Here is a 23384-nt window from a genome sequence, read left to right on the forward strand (position 1 = left end):
TTACTCCTAAGTCTAACAAAGGTTATGGGTGAAAATACATCATTATGGAAACCGTTGCATTTAGTTTTACCATGCAAGGTAACATATAAAGTTTACACTACATATAGAGTTTGCACTACAGTNACTGGAGAGCATGTGTGTGAAGAAGCAGGAAATAAAAAGGAACTCACCTTGTGGTATAACCGGCAAGAGAGAAAGCCTTTGAGCTCCATACTGTTTCAGAAATAATCCTTGATAATCCATGATTTGGCGTTTCATCACCGCAGTATTTAGTTTAGACAGTAGCTGCCGGGTCCCGCATGAGCTCAGCCCCCTCCTCTTTTTTTTTATCAGTTTCTCTTCTTTTTTTAAAGCTTTATACCCCAAATCAGCACTTTTGAAACAGGAAGTGGAATAGAGGGATATGAGGCATGGCTAGAATGGTTGATCTGTTTGGTATTTTGAGCAAAACACTTCATAGGCATGTTTTTTATATATTTTCATATATCTGAGACCTATGCTATTGCCTAAAAATAGCATGATTGGTGACCTTTAATCTTGTATGTATCCAAAGTGATTTTGTTGTCTTTTTGTCTTGTTATTGACAGAATCAGAGGTAAAAAAGGACTGCAAAACAGAAAGTGATGACAGTGAGGAGGAAGAGAAAGTGAAATCTGAATCTGAGGATGAAAAGAAAGAGGTAAAGAAATCCCAGCGCACCACGAACGGGAAGAGTAAACCGCAGATAAGCAGTGAGGAATCATCTGATGAAGAAATGAATGAGTCAGAAAACAAAGGCAAAGAGAGTAGCTGTGAGGACAGTCCAAAAGAAAAGGCGATAAAGAAAATGGATGCGACAAAGAATGGAGAGCCGGGAAGCAGCGATGCAAGCAAAGGAAAGAAAACACCTCAGAGTGATGAGGAGGATAAACCTGACACAGAGAGCGAGTCAGAAGAAAGTGAACAAAGGAAAGACAAAGACCCCTCAGATGACAGTGGAAAAGGTGACTATGCAAAATGTATACTTGCATGTAGGGCTGCTCGATTATGGCAAAAATCATAATCTCGATTATTTGGTATTGATATCACGATTATTAAAACGATTATTAAAAACGATTATCCATTTACTTTGAAAACATCCATTTATTGAAAAGAATTATGTTTTTAACAGTTGATACCCTGAACTTTAAGTATAATTCAACTGAAGAAAAACAATTTTTTTAATACATTTTCATAAATCGTTTTATTTAGATTATGTTGTTTTCATAATCGTTGCAAGCCAAAATTGTAATTGCGATTTAAAATACGATTAATTGAGCAGCCCTACTTGCATGTCCTATACACACATTTTTATTTCTGACTGACAATATTACCTTGTGTTGGGTTATGCAGAAGAAAAAGTCTTGGTGGAAAAGAAAAACAACGACTCTGACTCGTCACTCACCTCATTGGACGAGGAACAGAATAATGGAAAAGAAAATACAACAGCTGGTAAAAAGAAGAAAGCCACGAAAAAAGTGGAGAAAAAAGAGAAGAGCGCCAGCGGTCAAAAGGTAAGCCCATGAGAGAAATCAATCAATATCGGAGGAATCAATCTTTATAGAGTTAATTAAGTCTCTCTGTCAGGCAGCATATGTTTTTAATGCAGCAACATATTCAATTGGTCAAATCCAATGTATAATGTAGGCGACTGGGCTGCTCGATTATGGCAAAAAACATAATCTCGATTATTTGGGTCAATAATTGATATCACGATTATTAAAAACGATTATCCATTTACTTTGAAAACATCAAGTGCATACCGGATTGGCTATAGATAAGCCAATCCTTTATTAGTATATAAGTGCTGTGTTAGTAATTCTATCGCTCGAATTGGAGTCGAAACAGATGAGTTTTTCAGTCTGCGCCGGAAGATGTGAAGGCTATCTGCTGTCCTGATTTCAATGGGGAGCTCATTCCACCATTTTGATTACCCTGAACTTTAAGTATAATTCAACTGAAAAAAAAATAAAAAAAGATTTTATTTCGATTATGTTGTTTACATAATCGCTGCAAGCCAAAATCGTAATTGCGATTAAAATACGATTAATTGAGCAGCCCTATAATGTACATAGTAATTTCACATGTAAGTTAGTCAAAATACAAAGGATCCATTGGGGGTCAGTAACAGCTTGTTAACTGTATTAAAAAAAAAAAACAATGGTATTTTGAAAACAGATCACCAAATCATAGGTGTATGTTTGATAATTGTGAGGTTATTGCAATGTTGTATCTTCGACTCCCAACCTGTGTGTCCTCTGATTTATCATTCAGATGGACGATACATCCATTGTGAGGCTCAAGCGCTACATTACACTCTGTGGCATGAGGCTGAATTACAAGCAGGTGCTCCAGGACTGTCACTCGGTCAACACCCAGGTGGCTGTCCTGAAGAAGCAGCTGAAAGATCTTGGTGTTGATGGTCAGTGAGAGTACATTCACTTATTTGTTTTTCACATTTGCCCGTTATCAGGCATCTTGCGATCTTGTTTATCCGAGCATTAAAGAGCTCTTTTTAGGCCCTTTTTGGGTTTGCCCTCTCCTGAAGTGTGTTTTTATAAAGGTTTGTGTGCATGTAAATGGTCTGCAAAGGCTTGAATCCCTCCAGAGGGAGTTTTCTGTCCAACACACCTTCCATAACATTGTGACATCACCATGTAACACTCGCGCTCATATTGACGAACGCGCACAACACATTGTATGTGATAGGCTAACACATTTTCACTTTCTTTGTAAAGGACACAATTTGATTAACTTATGGCAACAGGGATTTAAGTGATAACTTGCTTCTTCGCTTTTTTTTCGAACAGGTCAGCCATCTATTAAGAAATGCAGAAAAATCAAAAGGAAAAGAGAGGAAACTCAGGAACTAGCTGATCTCGATGTCAGCAACATCATTGCCACAGAAGGTAACTTTTTTATTAATTCTGACATCCATAACTGGATGTGGCCTTTGATCTGGTTGGATCAACAATTGCACAGTGCATTTATAAGAATGATCTATCGTGTTTGCTAATCATTTTATTGCACTTATTGCAAAATATAAAACCATTGATTCAATAGACCTTCTAATGTGAATACTTATCAGGTCGACCTAAGCGCAGAGGAACCTCTGCATGGAAGGAACGGCAGGACTCTCCATCCTCCACATATCTGCGCACTGTGAACTCCGGCTCTGATAGTGATGAAGAAAACAAACCAAACAGAGGGCGAAAGAGACTCTGGGCCAACCTGCAGGGGATCATCAGTGACGATGCAGACAGCAACTGACTGGGACACTAGTGTTCTTAGATATGGATATTTATCTTTTGTTATGTTTTTTTTAAAAGTTGGTTCTACGCATATTTTTGATACTATTACAAATGTATTTCTGAAACCTTTTGCAAAAAGATAGTTTGTTCAAATCAACACATAACGTTACATGTCTTGTTGTTATACTATGTTAAATGTAATTCTATGCTATATTTCTAATAAAGTTGTTGTGCTTTGATCAAATAATTATTTAAATTTTAACCAGAGCTTTAAACTATATGGGTTCCTGATTTCTATTGCTTATTCTAAATTAATAAAGTCGTCAATAATGTAAAAAAGGACAGGAAATGTATTAATTCAGTTAACAATACATTAATATGGAAACAAGTAACAGGTAGTTAACAGCAGTAACGGCCTTACACACGGACACATTTACGGAACTAACGTAAGTAAGGTCTTGGATATTCGGAATGTTTTGCAGACGGACCGGTCCCACGGTCTAACGTGTCCGCTCGATCTCCTGCAGGTCAATGAGATATTTCTTGCTAATAATTATTGTACCACCCAAGTAATTGCCTTTTGTGTGTGTGTTCGGCATTATTATGTTGTGTTGTTGCTTATTAATAAGTCGGGACGTATTTTCAGTGAGATAACTGCATGCATGTGACCCTCAACCCCTCTGTCAGGTATCAGTAGCCTACATAATAAAAGAAACGATACGAACATTACATTTATTGTAACTATCGATATGGCTTTAACATAAATGGTGTGGGATATAATAATTGTTTTTTAAACCATGAATGAGTTTATCTTTTAAAGATTTAAGTTAATACGGGGCAATATGTTTTTTAAGACATAAAAGTGCACGATATATCTTCAATTTAGCTTCGTATCGTTTGCTACTTCATTTTGTATGTTTTCACCAACTAATTCATTTTGATTTGCAAACTGACATCCAAGGGGTGTTTATAAAACTGGGTGTAAAAGGATAACTAAGTTGTAAACATCAGGTTGAACAATATATTGAAGCCACATTTAACTAGGAAGATATATGTGACCTTTCAATATTATCTGCAATGCCTTAGCCAAGCCTGTAAATGGGTGTATAAACTGTGCATAGCTAAAATGTAAATACAGTGTGATGTGTGTTTTTGCTTTAGTCTTTTCTTATCAAGCTAATTCTACTCTTATACATTTAAGAGATAAACATTGTATTGTCTTTTTTACTCCACTATATATCTGACAGCTGCAGTGATTAGTTAACTTAACAAATAAAGATTTGGAAGTTGGAGAAATGTAATTATATTTTTTAAACCAAGTTGTTAAGCTTTCACTTTAAACTCTGCTGAATTGTGATGACCTGTTTTCACTGTGTTTTGACAAACCAATCAATTCATTAATGTATAGAGAAAATAATCAACAGATAACTTTAAAAACATGAGCTCCACCTCAACCAACTAAAACAGTGATCTTAACTTCATGCAGGGCTAATAATAATGTAATGATATATTATACAATATTTATAACACTCATGAAAGACGTGTTATTTCCAGTGAATACTTTGACTTTCAAAACTGTTGCTACATTTTCCAGATTATAATTATTCTTTAACTCTGTGTGATAAAGGTACTCTAACGTTAAATCTAAATACTTCCTCCACCACAAATCATAGATATTTCAAAATCTCCAGACGCTCTGACACAGAATATATTATTTCATCCAATAAAATTAAAACGTATTTTTTAATACCTTTCCAGGGAGTTTAAGAAAATTCAAATAACATAGACCCAATGTTACACATTCCACGCAGGAATGGATGACGATACGCCAGATGAAGCCTTTAAGGAGCTGCACACGGGGGACATTGGAGGATGGGGTGTTGCTCAGATAGCTGCTGGCACTGGGCTCGCTGTGTATGTGATATGGACCGGATTCGTACAGCCAGGCTTCAGGAAAGTCCCCTTGAGGCTACAGGTATGATATACATCTTAAATAAAAGTCCCCTATTATAATGTTTTTCATCAACATATTATAGATCTCAGATATATACAAAACATGTCTCTGAAGTGTTTTGCTCGAAATACCAAACAGATCATTATAGCATCCCATAATTACTATAGTTAAAAAGTGAGCAAATCTTTTTTCCTGAAACTTTCAGAATATCTTTACACAGACGGGACACATGTTTATTAGGGTGGTCCTTAGTGCCATGTACATTTTCGAATTCATTTATTTTAAGCTCCAACCACCGGAATTCGTTATGATAGTCAAGAAAACTCTCCTGGTGAATTGTATTCAAATTCCAACAACATTTACCCCTCCCTCATCAACCTTGAAGTTTAGCCTCACGTAGGGTGGTCCTTAAAGTTTAAAGTTTTCTTGACTAATAGAATGAATTCTGGGGGTTGGAGCTTAGACTTTCAGACTTTCAATTTTAAGGACCTACCTAATGTTTATGTATAAAAGACATGAAAAAGTGGATTCTGCATAATAGGTGACCTTTAAAAAAAAAAAAACGTTTTTCTTAATCAGAAGTTCTTTATTATGTTTTCCAGGTCCCGTACATTCCTGCCAGCAGAGCTCAAGTGGACCATGTAATGAACTTGCTGAGAGGCCGAAAGGGAGGGCTTGTGGATCTGGGGTCAGGAGATGGCCGCATTGTGAGTATAAGCAGGATGTTTCAGCTACTTTTTCTTTCACTGCAATGGGTATTGATTGTGTTATTTTTTCTCTCTTTAGGTCTTGGAAGCTCATCAGCAAGGTTTCACTCCCGCTGTTGGTTATGAGCTCAATCCCTGGCTACTCCGCTTGGCCCGCTTCAAAGCTTGGAGAGCAGGCCATCATGAAAAAATTTCATACAGACGGGAAGATCTCTGGAAGGTATGACATTTATAATCTGTATTATGGCATTAGTTACTTTCCTGTTACCAAGTTAAATTGGCCACCATTAATTGAAAACATTTCAATATTTTAATTTGTCTTGCAGCAATGTGTGTTTTTGCAACAACATTATAGTGTAAATGCAAATGTCCCCACTCCTAGAAAAAAAAGATAGCAAAAAAAAGTTGTATCTCTTCACAGGTTGACTTGACAGAATGCAAAAATATCACAGTGTTCTTGGCTCCTAGCGTGGTGAGTAGTAAAATGTACAAATGCCTCTAAACTGTAAAATACCATCTCAATCTGTCAGCACAGGCTTTCGGTGTGGTTGTATTCATAACAAATGTATTATCATTGGGTCAGTTTCAGTAAATCTCTGTTGAAGTTTTTCTATTGTGTGTTATTGTTTGTTCCTAGCTTTCATTATTGCAGAAGAAGTTGGAGGCTGAGCTTCCTGAGGATGCCTTAGTGATAGCTGGTCGTTTTCCCTTCCCTGACTGGACACCGTTCAGGGTTGAGGGTGAGGGTGTGCACAGAGCCTGGGCATACAACATGCAAGCACAAAGACAAAACTCCTTAAAGAAAAATGACAGCCACCAAACGCAACCTCAACAATGAACTCACCAAGGACTAAGGCTCCACTCGAATGGTTGTCCCTACTCTTTTGGACTCCAGAATGGGAACATTAATTTATACTGTATATCATTGAGTTACTGCTTATTAAAATACCTTCCATGGAATATTGTGGACATTTAACCTAACTTGACTATCTGAATGCTTTTTGACTACATCTTAAACCAGATTTTTCAGACAAACTGGGACTTACATTTTTTAATTGAATGTCCTCTCTTCTACAGTCTGGGTCGGGGGATTCTTTATTTTGGCAAGGTATGTGTTAACATTGAAGGAAAACAACACCTTTGCCACAAGAACACTGTAGAACTGTTGTAATTACTACCTAAATGTTGTAATGTCTGCTTTGTTCATTATGACAGAAATTAAGATGTCTTTAATTCATTAGACAATTTTGGATTCCATTGGGCTGCTATATTTCTACAGGTAGGATGAACACTAAAGGTACATTATTTGTGGGTGATGGTCAGACACATAGTGATGTGGAAATGTCTGTTGGAAAGTGTGGAATGTGGTTTTTCCGGCTCTGGCCAAAAACAAACCCTTGTGTAAGCGCATGAGAGTTTGTTTTTTTGATGTTGCTATTTCTTTTAAATGTTATAGTGTTTTACCTTGTGTTAGTTCTGCTATAAAAGCAATTTCTCTTAAAACCTATGTATGGAATACAAATTGACCTTTCTTATGCACCATGCTGGACATTAATCACCCAATTTCAGGTAATGTTTGTGGAGCTTTTAGGTGAAATCCCAATGTGGCTGACACTAAATGTTGGTCTACAGTGGCAAAAACATGTAATTGTTGTGAAAATACAAATATATTTTCCATAATAAATCACTCAATTTAAATGTTGTGAATCACGATCAAGTTTTTTCAGGACTCATCCAACAGCATTAAAACAGGATCTGATATGGTAAAGTAATATGGTTTATCTGTGTGGTATGTGGGAAAAGGCTCAGTGTACAGACTTTAGCAGATTGTGCAATGTTCTGCAATGCTGTCCTGCATTAGTAAATCAGTTTTGAGGGAGAACCAGGGGAGAACACATTTCCATGCTGTCTCCAGCAGAGGGACAATGCTATATGAGCCTTTTTAATATTCCTTTAGTCCGTTGAATATATAATAAATAAATTATTAATTTAGCAGTTTAAAAATAAATAAAAAATGTTAACCTTTATAAGTGTTTGTGCTCACGGATACATTACACTCTTTTGTCTTTAGTAAACACTTTAAACTTTGTCTTAAGTATTTGCAGTGGTGGAAAGTAACTAAGTGCATTTACCCAAGTACCGTAAGTACAATGTTATGGTACTTTACGTAGGTATTTAAATGTTCTTGCTACTTTGTACTTCTACCCCACTACAATTCGGAGGTAAATCGTGTACTTTTACGCCACTACATTTATTTTGTACCTTTGGAAAAATGATGTGAAAACTTTAAAAAATGATTTTAGTTAGACTTAGAATCAATATAAAAAAGTATTAAGTTAGCAGATTGTCTTTCTCTTCGAGAAAAAATGCCTCTATAAAAGTGTGCTGGCGTACACCATTTTTTTCTTTAGTGAAACTCTTTAAACTTTGTCTTAAGTATTTGTCAAAGTATTTTTAAAGGAGCGGAAATCGTGCTTTTATTATTGTGACTGACTTGACACAAGCTGATTGGTTTGGTGGATTTTTTGCAGCTAAAGAGGAAGTTACGAAGCGAACCCTGTAACCTGCTGCAAGCTAGCTGTATCTTTGAGCCGCCCTAAGCACTGAGAAGAGGGAATAACAGGAACAAGAGCGCAGAGTATTATATATGTAGTGTTTTTACAAATGTGCCCGATGTATTGTGTGCATATTCACCCGCTGTGAAATTACTAACGGGAAAGGCAAGTTAACAACAGCCATAGAGAGGCATGTCTATGTTTGACAGCTAGCAAATAATGCCTTCATCTTTCTAGAAGAGCTAGCGAGTTAGCCATCCGCTGCAACGCTAGCAGCTAGCTTCGAGCTATAGAAAGCTAATTAACGTTGCACATTTCTCCGGTGCTTGAGGTAGATGTTTCACAGAAACAGCGGTTTGTTATCTTACTCAACGGCAAATGCATTTAAACGAGAATGCCGCTAACTGACCAATTCGACGTAGCCCTTTCAACCTGAAGCCTATATGCTTGGTAGGCGTTTTATTCTGATTTCTAGTTAAATTAATTCAGTGTTGTTATTGTAAGTGAAGTCAGCAACGCCAACGATTTCTAGCTTGTCGTGTGTAGACTAGCAGACCATGATGAGCCCCCTCTGCGGTCACGTTAGCCAGCAACACCATAGCTAACGTTAGCTACACACTTGGCTAGCTAAAGGGGTAATGTTGTCTTATAACTGTAATTAATCCGTGAAAGACTAAACTGAAGCAAGCATCTGAGCCAGCTAAACATGGTAAGTTACATTTAACACGTATTATTTACTTCACGTTGTCTTCCTGTCTTGTTTGCTAACAGCTAACGTGGGTGCATACGGTTCTTATTCGTATTATTTGAACAGGGCGACCCACAGTTATCTATTAATAATGTGTTTAAATGACTCTACGTGTAGTTTAATCGTGTATGAGACATGCATTGCGGCCTTTCCATATCTATCAATCCATATAACGGTTTGTGAGGCCAGGTAACGTTACTTCACGGGATGTGACAGCTCCTTAAAGCCATTTCACGATACAAGACGCCCATCTTGCAAAACAGAATATTTGCAGGGAGTTGTGTTGAGCCTCGGCAAGTTGTGGCTCATTCGAGGAATTCAGACCTGCCTGCCACGGGATCTGCTCTTTAAAATCTCTATTTGCTATCTCGTTTATGCTAGGCAGGGCCTAACTTCCTCCCCCTGCAGAAGCGTGGTATTACAATCGACATAACGCAGTTCTTTTGAGTACAGCTTGAGTTGGCTGGTAGGACCAAGACTGGACTCATACAATCTTCAATACTGAACTATATAAGCAAGTCAGATTGCATTTGTGAACTGTAGTATTGCAATGTGTTAACTACATTTTCATGAGACCATGCCAAACGTTCACAACATTATTGATAGGGGGGGGGGGTGGGAGCAGGCCAATGACCAACCATAGCTATGTTCAGGCAAAAAAATGTGTCTAAATCATTAAGTAGCCTGCCTGCAATGACCATCATACAAAATATGTCTTCTTTAAATTAGCCTACAGGGAAACATGTTGAATGCATACAGCTATTCGTTGTAAAGAACCTACTTGAATGCTAAATGCATAATGAATATGAGTTAATGGTAATTAACTATCCTCTTCACTGTCATGATGGGTTTCTTATTCATTGAAAGCAAATTATTTATGTAAAGCTGAGCTTCTTCTGTGCATGTATTCTCCATCAAACACACCATTGAATTGTATCCGTCAAGCCGATAGATTTCTCTAATTCTAATGAATAGATGGTTGCGATTGGTTTTGGTTATGCACATTGTCATATAGAAACAACAAAATTGAGTTTTGTAATTGAATGTACTTTATTTATTATCCTCTAGGCTTCAGAGGAGACATCGCTGCGTGCACTGGAGGGCCTAATGACCGAGTTCTTTCACAGCTGTACGACCAATGAGAGAAAGAGAGAAATAGGTAAGTGTGGCCTTGAAAACCCTACCAGCACAAATTAAATAATTGGCATGGTCAGCAGGTACTTTCAGGTGTGTTTCCGCTGGTTTGTAAAGGAAATAGCAATGGACTTATCTCTAAAATAATGAAAAGGGAAGAAAATTAGTCTGACACTTTCCTATGATCAGATAAATATCACGTTAATTTACAATTTGAGGTTGTGTTTTATTCAATGTGAAACAATTGTAGGTCTCCCCTTGCTCTTTACTTAATTATAGTGTACATGTGACCTTCTTATCTTTTTAAAAAATAGATTCATCAAATAAAGAAAAAGGACTCAAGAATTCTTCAAACAGTTGATAGATCTGGATCCCAAAATACAATGTAGTGTATACTGAATACTGTAGTCTATGATTTGTCTCTGTAGAGTGTTTATTGTTACCTGAAATTATTTGCTTTCCTTTCTACTGTTTTTTCGCGTGGCCTTCTTACACACTTCCTGTGTTGTGACGCATTACTTTCGGTCTGTCTACATGTGAGAAAATTCATTTTCATGTACCTCTGTCAGAGATCATGCCTACTTCCTTTTTTTCTGCAGAAGAGTTGCTGAATAACTTTGCACAGCAGACTGGAGCGTGGCGCCACTGCTTGTTCTTTCTCTCCAATACTCGGAATGAGTATGTCATGATGTACAGCCTCACAGTATTTGAAGTAAGTCCTATAGGTAGAAAATAAATATGTTTAGTTCCTTTTACTGTCTGGGGCCTTGTCATGCTTTTAAAATAAGACTGTACACAGAGAAAGGTATTGTTTCATAGCTACTAAGAACAAAAATGTGTTTCTTCCTGTTCCTGTTTCATAATTTCAATAATTTCCCGAAAACAAGTTAGCTTAATGTGTAATACATTTAGCAATGGATCAAAGGCTGAACATCCTGTGACTCCATACTTTCGCCTTATTTAATTCATTACTACAGTGCCCTTTCACAACATGCCTTTTCGGAAAGGGCAGAATGCTTGGCCTGTGGTGTTGCTGCTTTTAGCTTTCTTGAGACCCGCTGCTCATAACAACTATACAATTAACACCTTGGGTCCTGAGCAAGACATCTGCCATGACATAGTTTCACACGACCAAGACATGGCTACGCACAATCAGAAAAACCTCTGAGGTACACTGAGCAGAGGTCATTTCCAAGTTGGGATATGGATCTCTTGCATTGACAAAACTCATGCGTCCCTAATTTGCACCGTGGATTTAATTAGCGGTTAATTAGTTACAAGTGAGTTTTGAGTCGTACACCAGGGGAATATAGTGTTACCCTCCGAGGGGTGAGAGAACAACACATGCCCGGTCCAAACGACATGTTGGACTCTGTCTGCAGAACGCTGTGGATTGCCCGCGCTCCTGCAAACAGAGTGTATTAATATTCAACACGTCTTCTGTCCAACTTGCACTTAATTTGGCATCTATACATCCAGGGGTCCTCAGCATTAGCCACAACGTGTAAAGTACATCAGATTGAAGTTTCTTAGGAAATGTATGAGTTGTGTTTTTTTTTGTTGCAACATTATGTTTTTAGTGAAATGTGAGTTAAGTGGGCACTGTAATGTTAAAAATACATTCTTGACAAACTAAAAGTATTTACAAACTAGTTGGAGAGATTATGGTTAAATGTTTAAAAAAAAAAAGTAGCTTTTCTGACCGCCTTTAGACTCAGCTTTAACATCTGATTGTCCAATTTCTATTTCAGAACCTAGTGAACAAAATGTGGATCGGCGTTGCTTCACAAGACAAGATGGAGATTCGCAGCTGTCTGCCTAAACTCCTACTTGCACAGCACAAATTGGTGCCCTATTTTATCCGTAACAAACTGTGCAAAGTCATTGTGGACATTGGTCGCCAGGACTGGCCAATGTTCTACCATGATTTCTTTACAAACACACTTCAGGTAAGCCCTGCTCGGTCAAAGGTATTTGAATGCATTTCATGTTTACTTTCTATTATCGTGTAACATTTGGAACAAGGTATTTTTAAATAGTCACTGTTATGAGGATGTTGCTCGACATGGGGAAGTGCAGAAGCTATAATATGACCCACAAGAAAATTGCTCAATGTCTTCTTTTTATTTTTAGTCTATTGCCCCGGAATGCAGTCATGATAGAAATCTTTGCTATTAGCATGCATTGAATAATCAAAGAGTGGCTGCCCTAAGAGTAAAGCTGAAGCTGTTTGGAAATATCCAATGTTTACAAGATATGATGTCATGTACATTTTGGACCCTTTCGGGACAATTACGCCACATTTCGCACACTTTTTATTTGTATTTTTCTGCAAGTTATGTCCCCTCTTTCCTTTCAAAACAGTGTCTCTTTTACTGTATCACTAGAATATGAGCAGAAGAAGTTAATAGATTAAGTAAACATGTGGGTTTCCTGCAGGAAATGATTCAACCAAAAGGATGAACCACATACAATCAAGCATGTTGCATCTTGTCTGATGGTTCATTTAGCGAACAGATGACAAGCAAAACATTTCTTAATAGTTCATTTTCCGTGTGGAGGTTAATATGACATTTTCTGAATGCTAGTTATTCTTTGTTTAATGATAAGAAAATGCCCAGCTTTGCTATCCAACGCAGTGAGTTAACGCTGCACTGTCGACCAACCCTAGTGGTTCCCTTGCATTGAACCAAACCAAACGTTTTGTAGGACTTAGTTTAGTGGGGGAAATTCAATAGTGTTTGTCTTTACTCACAAAGCTTTTGTCTGTCAATCTCTCGTGCACTGCAGTTGATCCAGTCCCCAGCTCTGTCTTTGTTGGGGTTGGTGATGTTGAAAACGACATCAGAGGAACTTGCGTGTCCTAGAGAAGACCTCAGTGTCTCCAGAAAAGATGAGCTACGTAAACTGCTGCTGGAGCAGGTACCCACAGTGCTTGGATTGTTGACGGGTGAGAATAACCTTTTAATAATGTTGCAGAACTAATGAGTGATACATATGTTATTATCAGGCTAATCTACAGGAATAAGATTTCAATTGGATATACAACCCTCCTCTGGTACAACTAGCTAATTAGGTTTGAATCTGACTTCCACAGATGCTTTGGTGAAAAACCTTCAGTATTGGTGGATAAGTGGGTTCTTGTCACATCTTGTTTTGCAGGTATCTTGGAGACCTATTGGGACAAGCACAGTGTCATAGCTTCAACGCCGCCTCCCTCACCCACCTCTGGGGAAAGTGGTAAGTGAATGGTGCTTTTGTAACATACATCTGCCCTGTTGGGATAATCCTGGATGTGTTTCCTGACTGAAAATATGAAGCATTTATCAAGAGGTTTGTTGTTTATTAACCACACCTTCTTTTTTTTGTCTCTTCAATCTATCAGTGGAGTTGCTGGGCAATTTGTTTCAGGGCAGCCAGTACTCAAAGCTGCTGTGCCAGCCCATGGCGGCGCTGGACAACGAGAGTCAGCAGCTCTGTTGTCTGGTGTTGGAGTGTTTAGCTCACCTGTTCAGCTGGATCCCTTTGTCCACAAGCATCACACCCACCCTGCTGGCATCCATTTTTCACTTTGCACGTTTTGGTTGTGATATTCGGACAAAGGCCAAGACAGGATGCTTCATCTCCTCAAACTCCTCCTCTTCTAACGGTCAGCTCAATCCTGGGACAATGCCCCCCACATCAAATGGAGGCGGGCGAAACGGAGAGCAGACGGAGGGCAGCAAGGTGGACCGAGCCCGGCTTGGGGTGCTCGCTATGACCTGCGTCAATGAGCTTGTGTCAAAGAACTGTGTGCCAATGGATTTTGAGGAGTACCTGCTGCGCATGTTCCAGCAGACCTTCTTCCTCCTGCAGAGGCTGACACGAGAGAATAACACTCATACAGTCAAGACCCGCCTACAGGAACTTGACGAGAGGTATGGCTCAGTCCATTGGTTCACACGAGTGTTTGTTCATAAGTGCTCGCAGACTACACAGTGTATTCTACATGACAACTTCACCCTGTGGTCACAACTTATCATATTTGCTTTCTTCTTTTAATCTAATTTGCAGTCAGAAGTTTCTATGTGGTATTTCTTAGAAGTCCATCCCTCAAAAACGCTTTTGTTCTATAACTGTTGCTCTTTACCCTAGCTCTGTCACGTGTCTTTCTGATCAAATCTTTCTTTCTGATACATATAAACTATACAGTGTTTCCCATACATTGATTTATTTGTGGCGGGCTGCCACAATTAAATATCGTCCGCCACAAATGGATCTCATAAAAAAAAAAATTTTTTTATTATTATTAATTTCTTCTTCTTTTTATTCTGTTTTGTTGGTGGTCTAATGGATAGTGAGTTGGGCTGATGATCGGAAGGTTGCGAGTTCAAATCCTGCCTGGAACATTACTACTAGTGTGCCCTTGAGCAAGGCACTTAGCCCTCGGTTACTCCAGGGAGAATGTCCCTGTAATTGGTCATTGTAAATCGCTTTGGAATAAGGCGTCTGCTAAATGCCTAAATTGTAAATTATATTTTTGGGAGAATAAATCCCACAGATCCTCAACTCCAGTGTGTTTCACTAATTACCAACGCAACACAGAGCAACAAGAACGTTGGGGGGGGGGGTGCGGTGCCCCCACAAATAGAATGAAATTATGTGGGAAACACTGCTATACCATTAATACTACATTTTTTTTTGCAAGTTCAATACCGATCATAAGTTGCTGAGCTTGATTTCCTCACCTGTGACATCCCAATAGTTATCTTACTAGTTTCATGCTTTCATGTTTTGTAGTATGTGCAGATACATGAGGAGCATTGTGTGCTGTCGACATGTAAATGATGGCCTAGTTATTACAACACTCTCTTACAACGTAGGCCCTTGATCTTTGTTTAACAAATATTGTTATTATCAACCAGCACAGACTGTATAAAGTAACGGCTGAGTGGAACATGTTTACGACTTTTATGGTTTGTTTGGTTAATTTTTTGTTCTCTTTCTTCTCGCAGTTACTTGGAAAAGTTCACAGATTTTCTGCGCCTCTTTGTTAGTGTTCACTTGAGGCGGATTGAGTCCAGTCCTCAGTTTCCAATTGTTGAGTTTCTTGGCCTGCTTTTCAAGTACACCTTCAACCAGGTAACGATAAGTGTGTCAAGCAGTTGCTTATACAGTACAGCACAGGTTGTTTGTTTCTGCTAACAAAGCCTGTTTCTCATTGGTCTAACAGCCTACCCATGAAGGCTACTTCGCCTGTTTGGATATATGGAGCGTCTTTTTGGATTTTCTAACGACCAAAATCAAAAGCAGACTCGCTGACAGAGAAAGTGTTCTGAATAGGTAAGTCGCTCATAATCAACTATCTCAAATTCATGCAGATATATCAAACGTTTGAAATGAAGCGTATAAAATGCCTGATGGGTTGTTAATAACGTGTTCTTCTATGATTATATTTGTGTGTGGTTGGACAGGTACAAAGATGCCTTAGTTCTTCTGTTAAGGGAAGTTCTGAATCGCATCCAGTTCAGATACAATCAGGCCCAGTTAGAAGAGCTGGATGATGAGACGCTGGATGATGACGTAAGAACCATTTCCTTTCATTTTACTGTCTGTCAGTTGCAGCTTTTTAACATAATATCGTGTGTCCTGTTTTGAAGATGTATACCAAAAGACTATTTTAATATTAGCATACTTTTAGACAGGCACACATTTCAAAGACCTTTATCTTAACTTTAAAGTCTTAACTGTTCTCTTTCATTTTGGGAACTATAGCTACAGACTGAGTGGCAAAGGTACCTGCGTCAGAGTCTGGAGGTGGTTGCCAAGGTGATGGAGCTGCTCCCATCCCATGCATTCACTACTTTGGTAAGAGTTCATTGTTGGTGTCCCATTGGCGTTTTGTACAGTTATCAGAATACCTTTATTAGTCCCACGGAGGGGAAATGTGCGTAGTTCCAGCAGGAAAAAGAGCCACAGACAGCTTAATGTTACATATCTTAAATATGTGACATGCATTAAAAAAAAAGTACTACGTTAATAAAAAGTTACATAATTTAAAAAAAAATACACATCCTGTAACAGTTCTTAGGATTTAGCAGTCAGGTATATATTACAGTTATTAACGGCATCTATATATATTGCACATCTAGCACATATAGGTGGTTGGTATTTAACAGCAGCAAGTTACACAATTTACAAAATACAAAATACACACCTTGTAACAGTTCTAAGGATTTAGCAGCCAGGTATATATTACACAGTTATTAACGGCATCTATATATAGCACATATTGCACATAGTTTGTTGGTATTTAGCAGCAAGGTGTGATATAGTCTGTGTTGTGGTCCTAATAAGTACCAAATTAGCTGCAGGAGATTTTCTTCAACGCTGACGTGGACAACTATTTTCTTGGTGCCTTATTTGTGTAGCTTCCCATCGCATTCAAGTAATACTGACTGTAATATTATATTAGACGACCTGGCCGTGACTGGCTGCCTGGTGTGCGTCAGTTCACCTCAAACAGAGTCATGTTAAGCAGTTTAAACACTTTTTCACATCGTATAAAGTACAGTGTTGGACCAGCACAGTTCTCGCTCCACACAAAGCACAGCATTGCTACATAACATCACTTCCAGCTAACTTTACTGAGAATAAAAAGGAAAAAACCTACTGTGGTCTTTGTCATATAAAAAGACAAAAACACTGAATCTGATGTCGCATCAGAGTTAAAATATTTAGTAAAATCCTGTATGTAGTGAAAACGCTGTCATAACTTTATTTAAGCACAATTTCTATTTAAAACTGTAATTTAGTTTTATTTAATATGGTTCAATAATTTGGTTTTCTTGTGAAATCTTTACTTCTGTATTGTGCATGTTCCTTGTTTGTATTTATAACCTACACAATAATAAAGTAAAGAAAGAAAATAGACAATATTTAAAATATGTTATTTTTACATGTCAAGTAACGTATGGTGATTTATTCCAGTGGGTGACAGCCTTCATGTTTCCTCTTTTCTCTCTAAAGTTTCCAGTGCTCCAGGATAATTTGGACGTATACCTTGGTCTGCAGCAGTTTATTGTCACCACTGGAACAAGTAAGTATTCATGTTATGAGCTATATTCCCATTTGATGAAGCTAATTTTATGTATAAAATGTTGCAATGGCCTAATCGTGTCGTCCCTCGCTCAGGTCGGAGGCTGAATATCTCTGCAGAGAACGATTGCCGTCGCCTGCACTGTTCTCTCCGGGACCTCAGCTCCCTCCTGCAGGCTGTGGGCCGCCTGGCGGAGCATTTCATCGGGGAGGTCTTTGCTGCACGTTTCAATGACGCGCTGGCAGTGGTGGAGAGGTCAGTGCTCTTAAACTCTTCTAAAACATTACAAAGTTATTCTTCTTCCAATACCATGCAGTTTTTTTGTATGTTTCTAATAGAGTGCCACAGTGACCTCACACATTTAAGAGACGGATCACATTTTGTTCAGCCGGATAATATCCACATCTCTACCCTATAATTTTCTAATCATAAATCTATCGATTAGATTTATGATTAGAAAAGAAGGGTAGACATGTGGATATTATCCGGCTGAACAAAACGTGATCAGTCTCTTCAATGTGTGTCAACCACAGACCTTATTTCGAGCTATTTTCCAAAGTCCTATGGAGAAATTGCATGAATCTTTGTCGAAGGAACCGGAAGTGGTCGAATGCTAAATTGCTTCCGGGTTTTAGGACGCGTCACTATGGCCTCTATAGAACATTTTCTACACTCAATAGATCTGGGGCCGTATTCACAAAGCATTTTATCTTACCGCTAGGAGTGCTCCTAACTCGCGCTAAAATATTTTACGTAGGAGTTTTTTCTTAAAAGTTATTCACAAAGCCGCTGAGACCTACTCATACTAAGGATAAATCACTAAGAGTGAACTAAGAGTGACGCGCCGTTGCTATGGATGACGTCGATTCTCGTGCATGAGTTTAGAAGCGGCGCTTCTAAACTCATGCACGAGAATCGACGTCATCCATAGCAACGGCGCGTCACTCTTAGTTCACTCTTAGTGATTTATCCTTAGTATGAGTAGGTCTCNACCTTGGAAAATGCCCTTTAATACTTTTTAATAGCCTTCATTTTCGCTAAATTGATTTATCAACTTTTAATACTTTTTAAGACCCCACAGACCCCCACCGTACCTGGCAGATCTTTTAAAACCCCACACGGTCACTGAGGTCTGACAGATTACTTCTAGTGGTCCCAAAATCAATGTTAAAGCAGCGAGGAGACAGAGGCCGTTTCTCTATCTCGAGGAAACTGGCTTCCAAACCAATATTTCAAGGATACTACGTCATCGAGTGCCGCAGAAGAACTGTTCCAATCTCCAGCATACTTGGAATTCCACCGAGGCCGCGTCCTTGGTTTGGGGGTAATTTAGAGGCTGCACATGGGTAGACTTCGCGTCCTTCAAATCCCCAGAATGCTTTGCGCACGGACCAATTTCCCCAAATCTGTGGCGGAAAATGTAAGGCTGGGCCTCTCATCTGACACACACCTGCACACTTGCTCGCCTGTTCCACTCTTCGTTTTCCGAATGCCAGGAAGGATTCTTGCCTAGCTTCTGAAGGAAGTGACTCGGAAGACATGTGCTACCAAGGAAGCATCCTCGCGATTGAGAAACGGCCAGAGACTTGCTCCAACTCTGCCTGTTTTTAAATCTCGTTTAAAAACCCACTTCTTTCCCCTTGCATTTACAGACCAGGTGACACTTGTGCTTTTAAATGTGGGTTTGTATCTTACTAGTGTTTCGTATTGTGTTTACGTCATGTATGAGAGTTTTTCAGTCTGTGGCTTTTGATCTGGTTTCATTGTCTCGTGTTTTACATTTGTTTCATGTCCTGTCTGTTTTTTATGTATTTATGCTTTGTTTTTATACAGTTGTTGATGTACAGCACTTTGTTCAACTGTTGTTTTTAAATGTGCTATAGAAATAAAGTGGATTGGATTGCTATTAAAGTCAGGAAATAAAAGGAAAAAACGGTCAGAGATCGAAGCTGATGTTTGAACGTTTTAAGGTTCATTTACTTTCAACAAGGTTTTTTATGCTTTTACAACAATAAGCTACATTTAAAATGATTAGTTCAAACATCCGAGAAGTATGTCACTTCGGAGATGTCACAAATGGAGACAAAGGTTTTTGAGATTACATAATGACACGGACATGGATTTTTTTTAACATGTAATGTTATCATTATGCATGTAGTATTAAAAAGGCAGGGAAGCATCCTTACACACATTCCCCCAGCATACACTCATAGCCCCCCCGTTACAGGAGAAGTAGCTACAGAAAAGTGAATGGAGTGATTACATCATCTTTACATTATGATGGAACATTTAAAACAAACTCCAGATGGAGAGCCAAACGGTAGCTTTGAGACACTGACCTGGCTGCTGAATAAACACTGGGAAAAGGCTGAGGGACACTTGGACCGACTCCTGGAGACTCTGGTAACAGATCTGCCGGGATTTGGTGGATTCCCCAGAGACGCTGTCCACTAGGTCTCTGAGCACAGGCAGGGTCTGCTGTATCACCGCTTTCACTGCAGTAGAGACAAGATGGTCATGAAACACAATTAGAGCAGGAAAAGTATGAAAGGGTGGGGAAAAGAGAACATACAGAGAGTAACAAATCAAAAGAGAAAGAAATACTGACTGTTATTCAGATCGGGTTGCCGTGGAGTAATGTTCACCGTCCCTCTTATACCCTTATACTCTCGAGTGAGTGCTGCCAGGAGGCTGGCGTGGTTGCTGGAGCGCGTCTGCCACTGCTGCTCACTCTCTGGTAAATTTGGCCACGGGAGCAGCAGCATGTTGGACAAAGCCCTGCACACCAACATGTGAGCCTGTATGCAACCACAAAACATACAGAGTTAATAATCCATATAGAGGACATTTGAAACGTTTAAGAGGGAAAAAAAATAGACATTCACAAACGATCCATCTTATAAACTATAAAAGTCCTTTGAAAGCATCACCTGCTTCTTGAAACTTCAGTAAAACATTGAATAACTTCATATCATATGAAGAAGCAACCACCATGTACCTCTTGGGGGAGTCTGCGGGGGTGATTCTCTGTTGTGATGAGGTTGAAGATGTTCCGGACAGCTGGCAGCGTGACCAAGAAGACCGGGCGCACCGTGGAGGTGATGGAAACCATCAGATGGCACGAGGAGAGCAGCAACTTCTCAGGTACCTGGAGGTAAAGACAACATGGGAGTTTAAAGAAGAACCACATGGTAGCAACACTGATCTCCTTTCACTATCTCAGCCCAACCCACTCTTCCTCCCACATTACTCTGAACTATTAGGTGGAAAGGAGATTTAGAATTGGTTGCAAAAGTCTTGGCAGTTGCTCCTTTAAGTCTTTTTTTGACGACCAAAACAAAGACGGTGTTACTCGTGTCCTAAAATCCCTTCATCATACATTTAACAAATATAATATTTATGCATTATAAAAACACAAAAGGAAGCTTCTGTGAACAGGGGGCTCGAGGGTAAGTGTTGGTGGATATTTCCGTAACACTTCCTCCTTAATGAACCACTGTTTCAACATGAAACTAACAGCTCTTTAAGATCAGGTCTTTGAACTGCACTCAGCTATGTTTGACCAATGATCAATTTGAATTTCTTCATTGATCCAAATAAGAGATTCTGCATTTATCACATTAAAGCCCATGCGTTGACGATAATAATTTGTGATACCGTAATTTTCGGACTATAAGGCGCACCTGAATATAAGCCGCAGCAGCTAAATTGAATGATGTGTACATATATAAGCCGCACTGGACTATAAGCCGCAGGTGTTTTAATGTTTAATTACCATATGTAAGGGTTCGTGCACAGAGGGGATTGTCGGGAAAGAGATGGCTGTTTGAGGAAGCTCCCATTTATTAACATTTCAACAAACAAGTTGCATATTTGCATAACGTATTCAAGTGTTACCATTTAGTGCAATAGTAGCTACAGAACATGTACTGTGTAAACTGTACTGTATCACATAGCGTTTCAGACACACAAACTTTTCAACTTTCAAACTTAAACGGTGCGCTCCCAGCGCACGTACCGGCAGTGATCGACAGCAGTGGTTTTCAACCAGTGGTACGGGGACAAACTGTCTCGCTCTCGTAATGTCTGTCTGTCTTGCTCTCGTTCTGTCTCTCGTACCACTCTCGGTTCCACTTTTACTTTTGCGCGCTACCTGTCTCACTCTTTTCCGGCCTTCAGCTTTTCCTGCTGGAGCCCGCCGCTTAAAGGTGGGGGGCGCGGACCGGCCATAGAGCCCATAGAGTTAAAGGTGGTGGACTGTAACCTGTAAAATCCATAGATTTAGGAGGTCCCCTAGTGGCCGTTCTGAGACTGCCAAACCCATAGATTTAGGAGGTCCCCTAGCGGCCGTTAGCTGTAGAAATCCATAGATTAGCCGCACCGTTATATAAGCCGCAGCGTCGAAAAATGGGAAAAAAGGCGCGGCTTATAGTCCGAAAATTACGGTACATTAGTCCAAGACTGACTTATCCAATCATTTCTCTTTAAAGTAAAAGTATGAGGCAAGATACCTTTGATGTGATGAGTGGGCTACTGGCATCTATTGTAGATGTGATGAGGTTCATGAACTGGCTCTGGTTCTGACCGTGGACCTCACTGTAGAACTGTGCCAGCCAATGGGAGTAGGCTTGCAAAGCAGCAAGGGCCTGAGCGTGTCTGTAAAAAAACACACAAACACACAGTTAACAACAAAGGCGTTTTGCATTAAATAAAACCTACTCTCTTACTAAAACTCCGGATCATTTGCAGGCAGGATTTGGCTTTGGTTAGGGCTGAGAAAAAGGGCTGTTTAGTGCCTAAATTCAACCAAACATTCGCACAATCAGTGCCCTTATTATTTTTCACAGGGTTGTCTTGTTATTTGAAGCGGGAGCTTTTCATAATATAAACAATTGTTCCCCTATACAAGAACAGTGACCTCCATGTGAAGGCCGGGTTGTGCTTCAAACATGTAATACTCACACGTCGATGAGGTCTGGTTTGAGCACAGAAGGCACAGCGGTCTCCAGGTCGTAAAGACTCGTCTGAGAGCCGTAGCAAGTCACTTCAACCAGCCTTGAAAAAGAAAAACACACACACGGTTCATTATGAGTTTCTGCTCTAAATAGAACAATCCACAGAATACCACTTCGTCTGGTTTAAACACAAAGCCCATTTGAACCCTAATGAAATGAAACAGAACGCCAAAACAGACACAAAACAACTGTCGAGTGAGTTGAAAACCAGGGGCCGTATTCACAAAGGATTTTAGGGCTAAAAGTAGCTCCTAACTGGCGAATTTAGGAGAAACTCCTAAGCATAATGGGCGTGTCAGTCTTAAATTTAGGACTCCTAATTTTATTCACTAAGAGCAATTCACAAATTATTTTAGGCCTAAAAGTAGCACCTAAGTCTGGGAGAGCTTAAAAGTCCTCGAGAGGACTCCTAACTCAGTAAGACCTATTCACAAAGAATCTGAAAATGGCTGAGAGACGAAATGTTTTGGAGACAATGGAAGACTGTGAATTGATCAAGAGATATAGGCTAAATCGTGAGGGTATCAAACTTGTTGTGGAATTAGTGCGGGATGCAATAACATCCCCGACTAACAGGAATAACCCGATTAGTCCGGAAATAAAATGTTTGGCAACACTACGATATTTAGCAACAGGGAAAATGCAACTTTGCAATGCCGACGATTTAGGAATATCGCAACCATCAGTCAGCCGTGCCATAAACCAAACCATCAACGCGCTCTCTAGACCACATATCATCCAACAGTTTATCCGGTTTCCTTTGGACAATCAACAACTACACAGGATCAAAGCCAACTTCATGGCAATGCAGGTATGCCCGGTGTGGTCGGTGCTATTGACGGGACGCACATAAAAATAATTGCGCCATCAAAAGATGAGGACGTGTTCGTCAATAGAAAGAAAGTACATTCCGCCAAGGCACAC

At 39.4% G+C, this 23384-nt stretch overlaps 3 protein-coding genes across 4 annotated transcripts in view; all 3 read left to right on the plus strand.

Annotated features, from left to right (window-relative positions):
- Window positions 1-3531, plus strand: part of hirip3 (HIRA interacting protein 3) — a 6098-nt gene extending 2567 nt beyond the window's left edge. The window contains exons 4-8 of the mRNA XM_010770927.1: window positions 588-983; window positions 1372-1532; window positions 2293-2440; window positions 2829-2927; window positions 3107-3531. Of these exons, the coding sequence (XP_010769229.1) occupies window positions 588-983; window positions 1372-1532; window positions 2293-2440; window positions 2829-2927; window positions 3107-3288 (986 nt within the window). The 3' untranslated portion in view covers window positions 3289-3531. The remainder of the gene's footprint in view (window positions 1-587; window positions 984-1371; window positions 1533-2292; window positions 2441-2828; window positions 2928-3106) is intronic.
- Window positions 3532-3594: 63 nt separating this feature from the next.
- antkmt (adenine nucleotide translocase lysine methyltransferase) lies at window positions 3595-7628 on the plus strand. Of its 2 annotated transcripts, none has more exons than XM_010770930.1 (6): window positions 3595-3796; window positions 5028-5244; window positions 5826-5930; window positions 6010-6150; window positions 6352-6402; window positions 6568-7628. In XM_010770930.1, exons 2-6 carry the CDS (start codon window positions 5083-5085, stop codon window positions 6766-6768), a joined length of 660 nt encoding a protein of 219 aa, XP_010769232.1. In that variant the 5' UTR covers window positions 3595-3796; window positions 5028-5082; the 3' UTR covers window positions 6769-7628. The 2 variants fall into 2 exon arrangements, with proteins under 2 accessions (XP_010769232.1, XP_010769231.1); XM_010770929.1 differs by having other exon boundaries at window positions 5081-5244.
- Window positions 7629-8455: 827 nt separating this feature from the next.
- xpo6 (exportin 6) overlaps window positions 8456-23384 on the plus strand; it is a 22088-nt gene continuing 7159 nt past the window's right edge. The window contains exons 1-15 of the mRNA XM_010770937.1: window positions 8456-9194; window positions 10302-10392; window positions 10967-11079; window positions 12119-12316; window positions 13158-13317; window positions 13530-13607; window positions 13753-14284; window positions 15362-15488; window positions 15580-15689; window positions 15821-15929; window positions 16122-16214; window positions 17376-17445; window positions 17541-17700; window positions 20133-20237; window positions 20486-20589. Of these exons, the coding sequence (XP_010769239.1) occupies window positions 9192-9194; window positions 10302-10392; window positions 10967-11079; window positions 12119-12316; window positions 13158-13317; window positions 13530-13607; window positions 13753-14284; window positions 15362-15488; window positions 15580-15689; window positions 15821-15929; window positions 16122-16214; window positions 17376-17445; window positions 17541-17700; window positions 20133-20237; window positions 20486-20589 (2053 nt within the window). The 5' untranslated portion in view covers window positions 8456-9191. The remainder of the gene's footprint in view (window positions 9195-10301; window positions 10393-10966; window positions 11080-12118; window positions 12317-13157; window positions 13318-13529; window positions 13608-13752; window positions 14285-15361; window positions 15489-15579; window positions 15690-15820; window positions 15930-16121; window positions 16215-17375; window positions 17446-17540; window positions 17701-20132; window positions 20238-20485; window positions 20590-23384) is intronic.

This window comes from Notothenia coriiceps, unplaced genomic scaffold, assembly GCF_000735185.1.
Source record: "Notothenia coriiceps isolate Sejong01 unplaced genomic scaffold, NC01 NC01_scaffold00009379, whole genome shotgun sequence".
In the NCBI taxonomy this organism is placed as follows: Eukaryota; Metazoa; Chordata; class Actinopteri; order Perciformes; family Nototheniidae; genus Notothenia; species Notothenia coriiceps.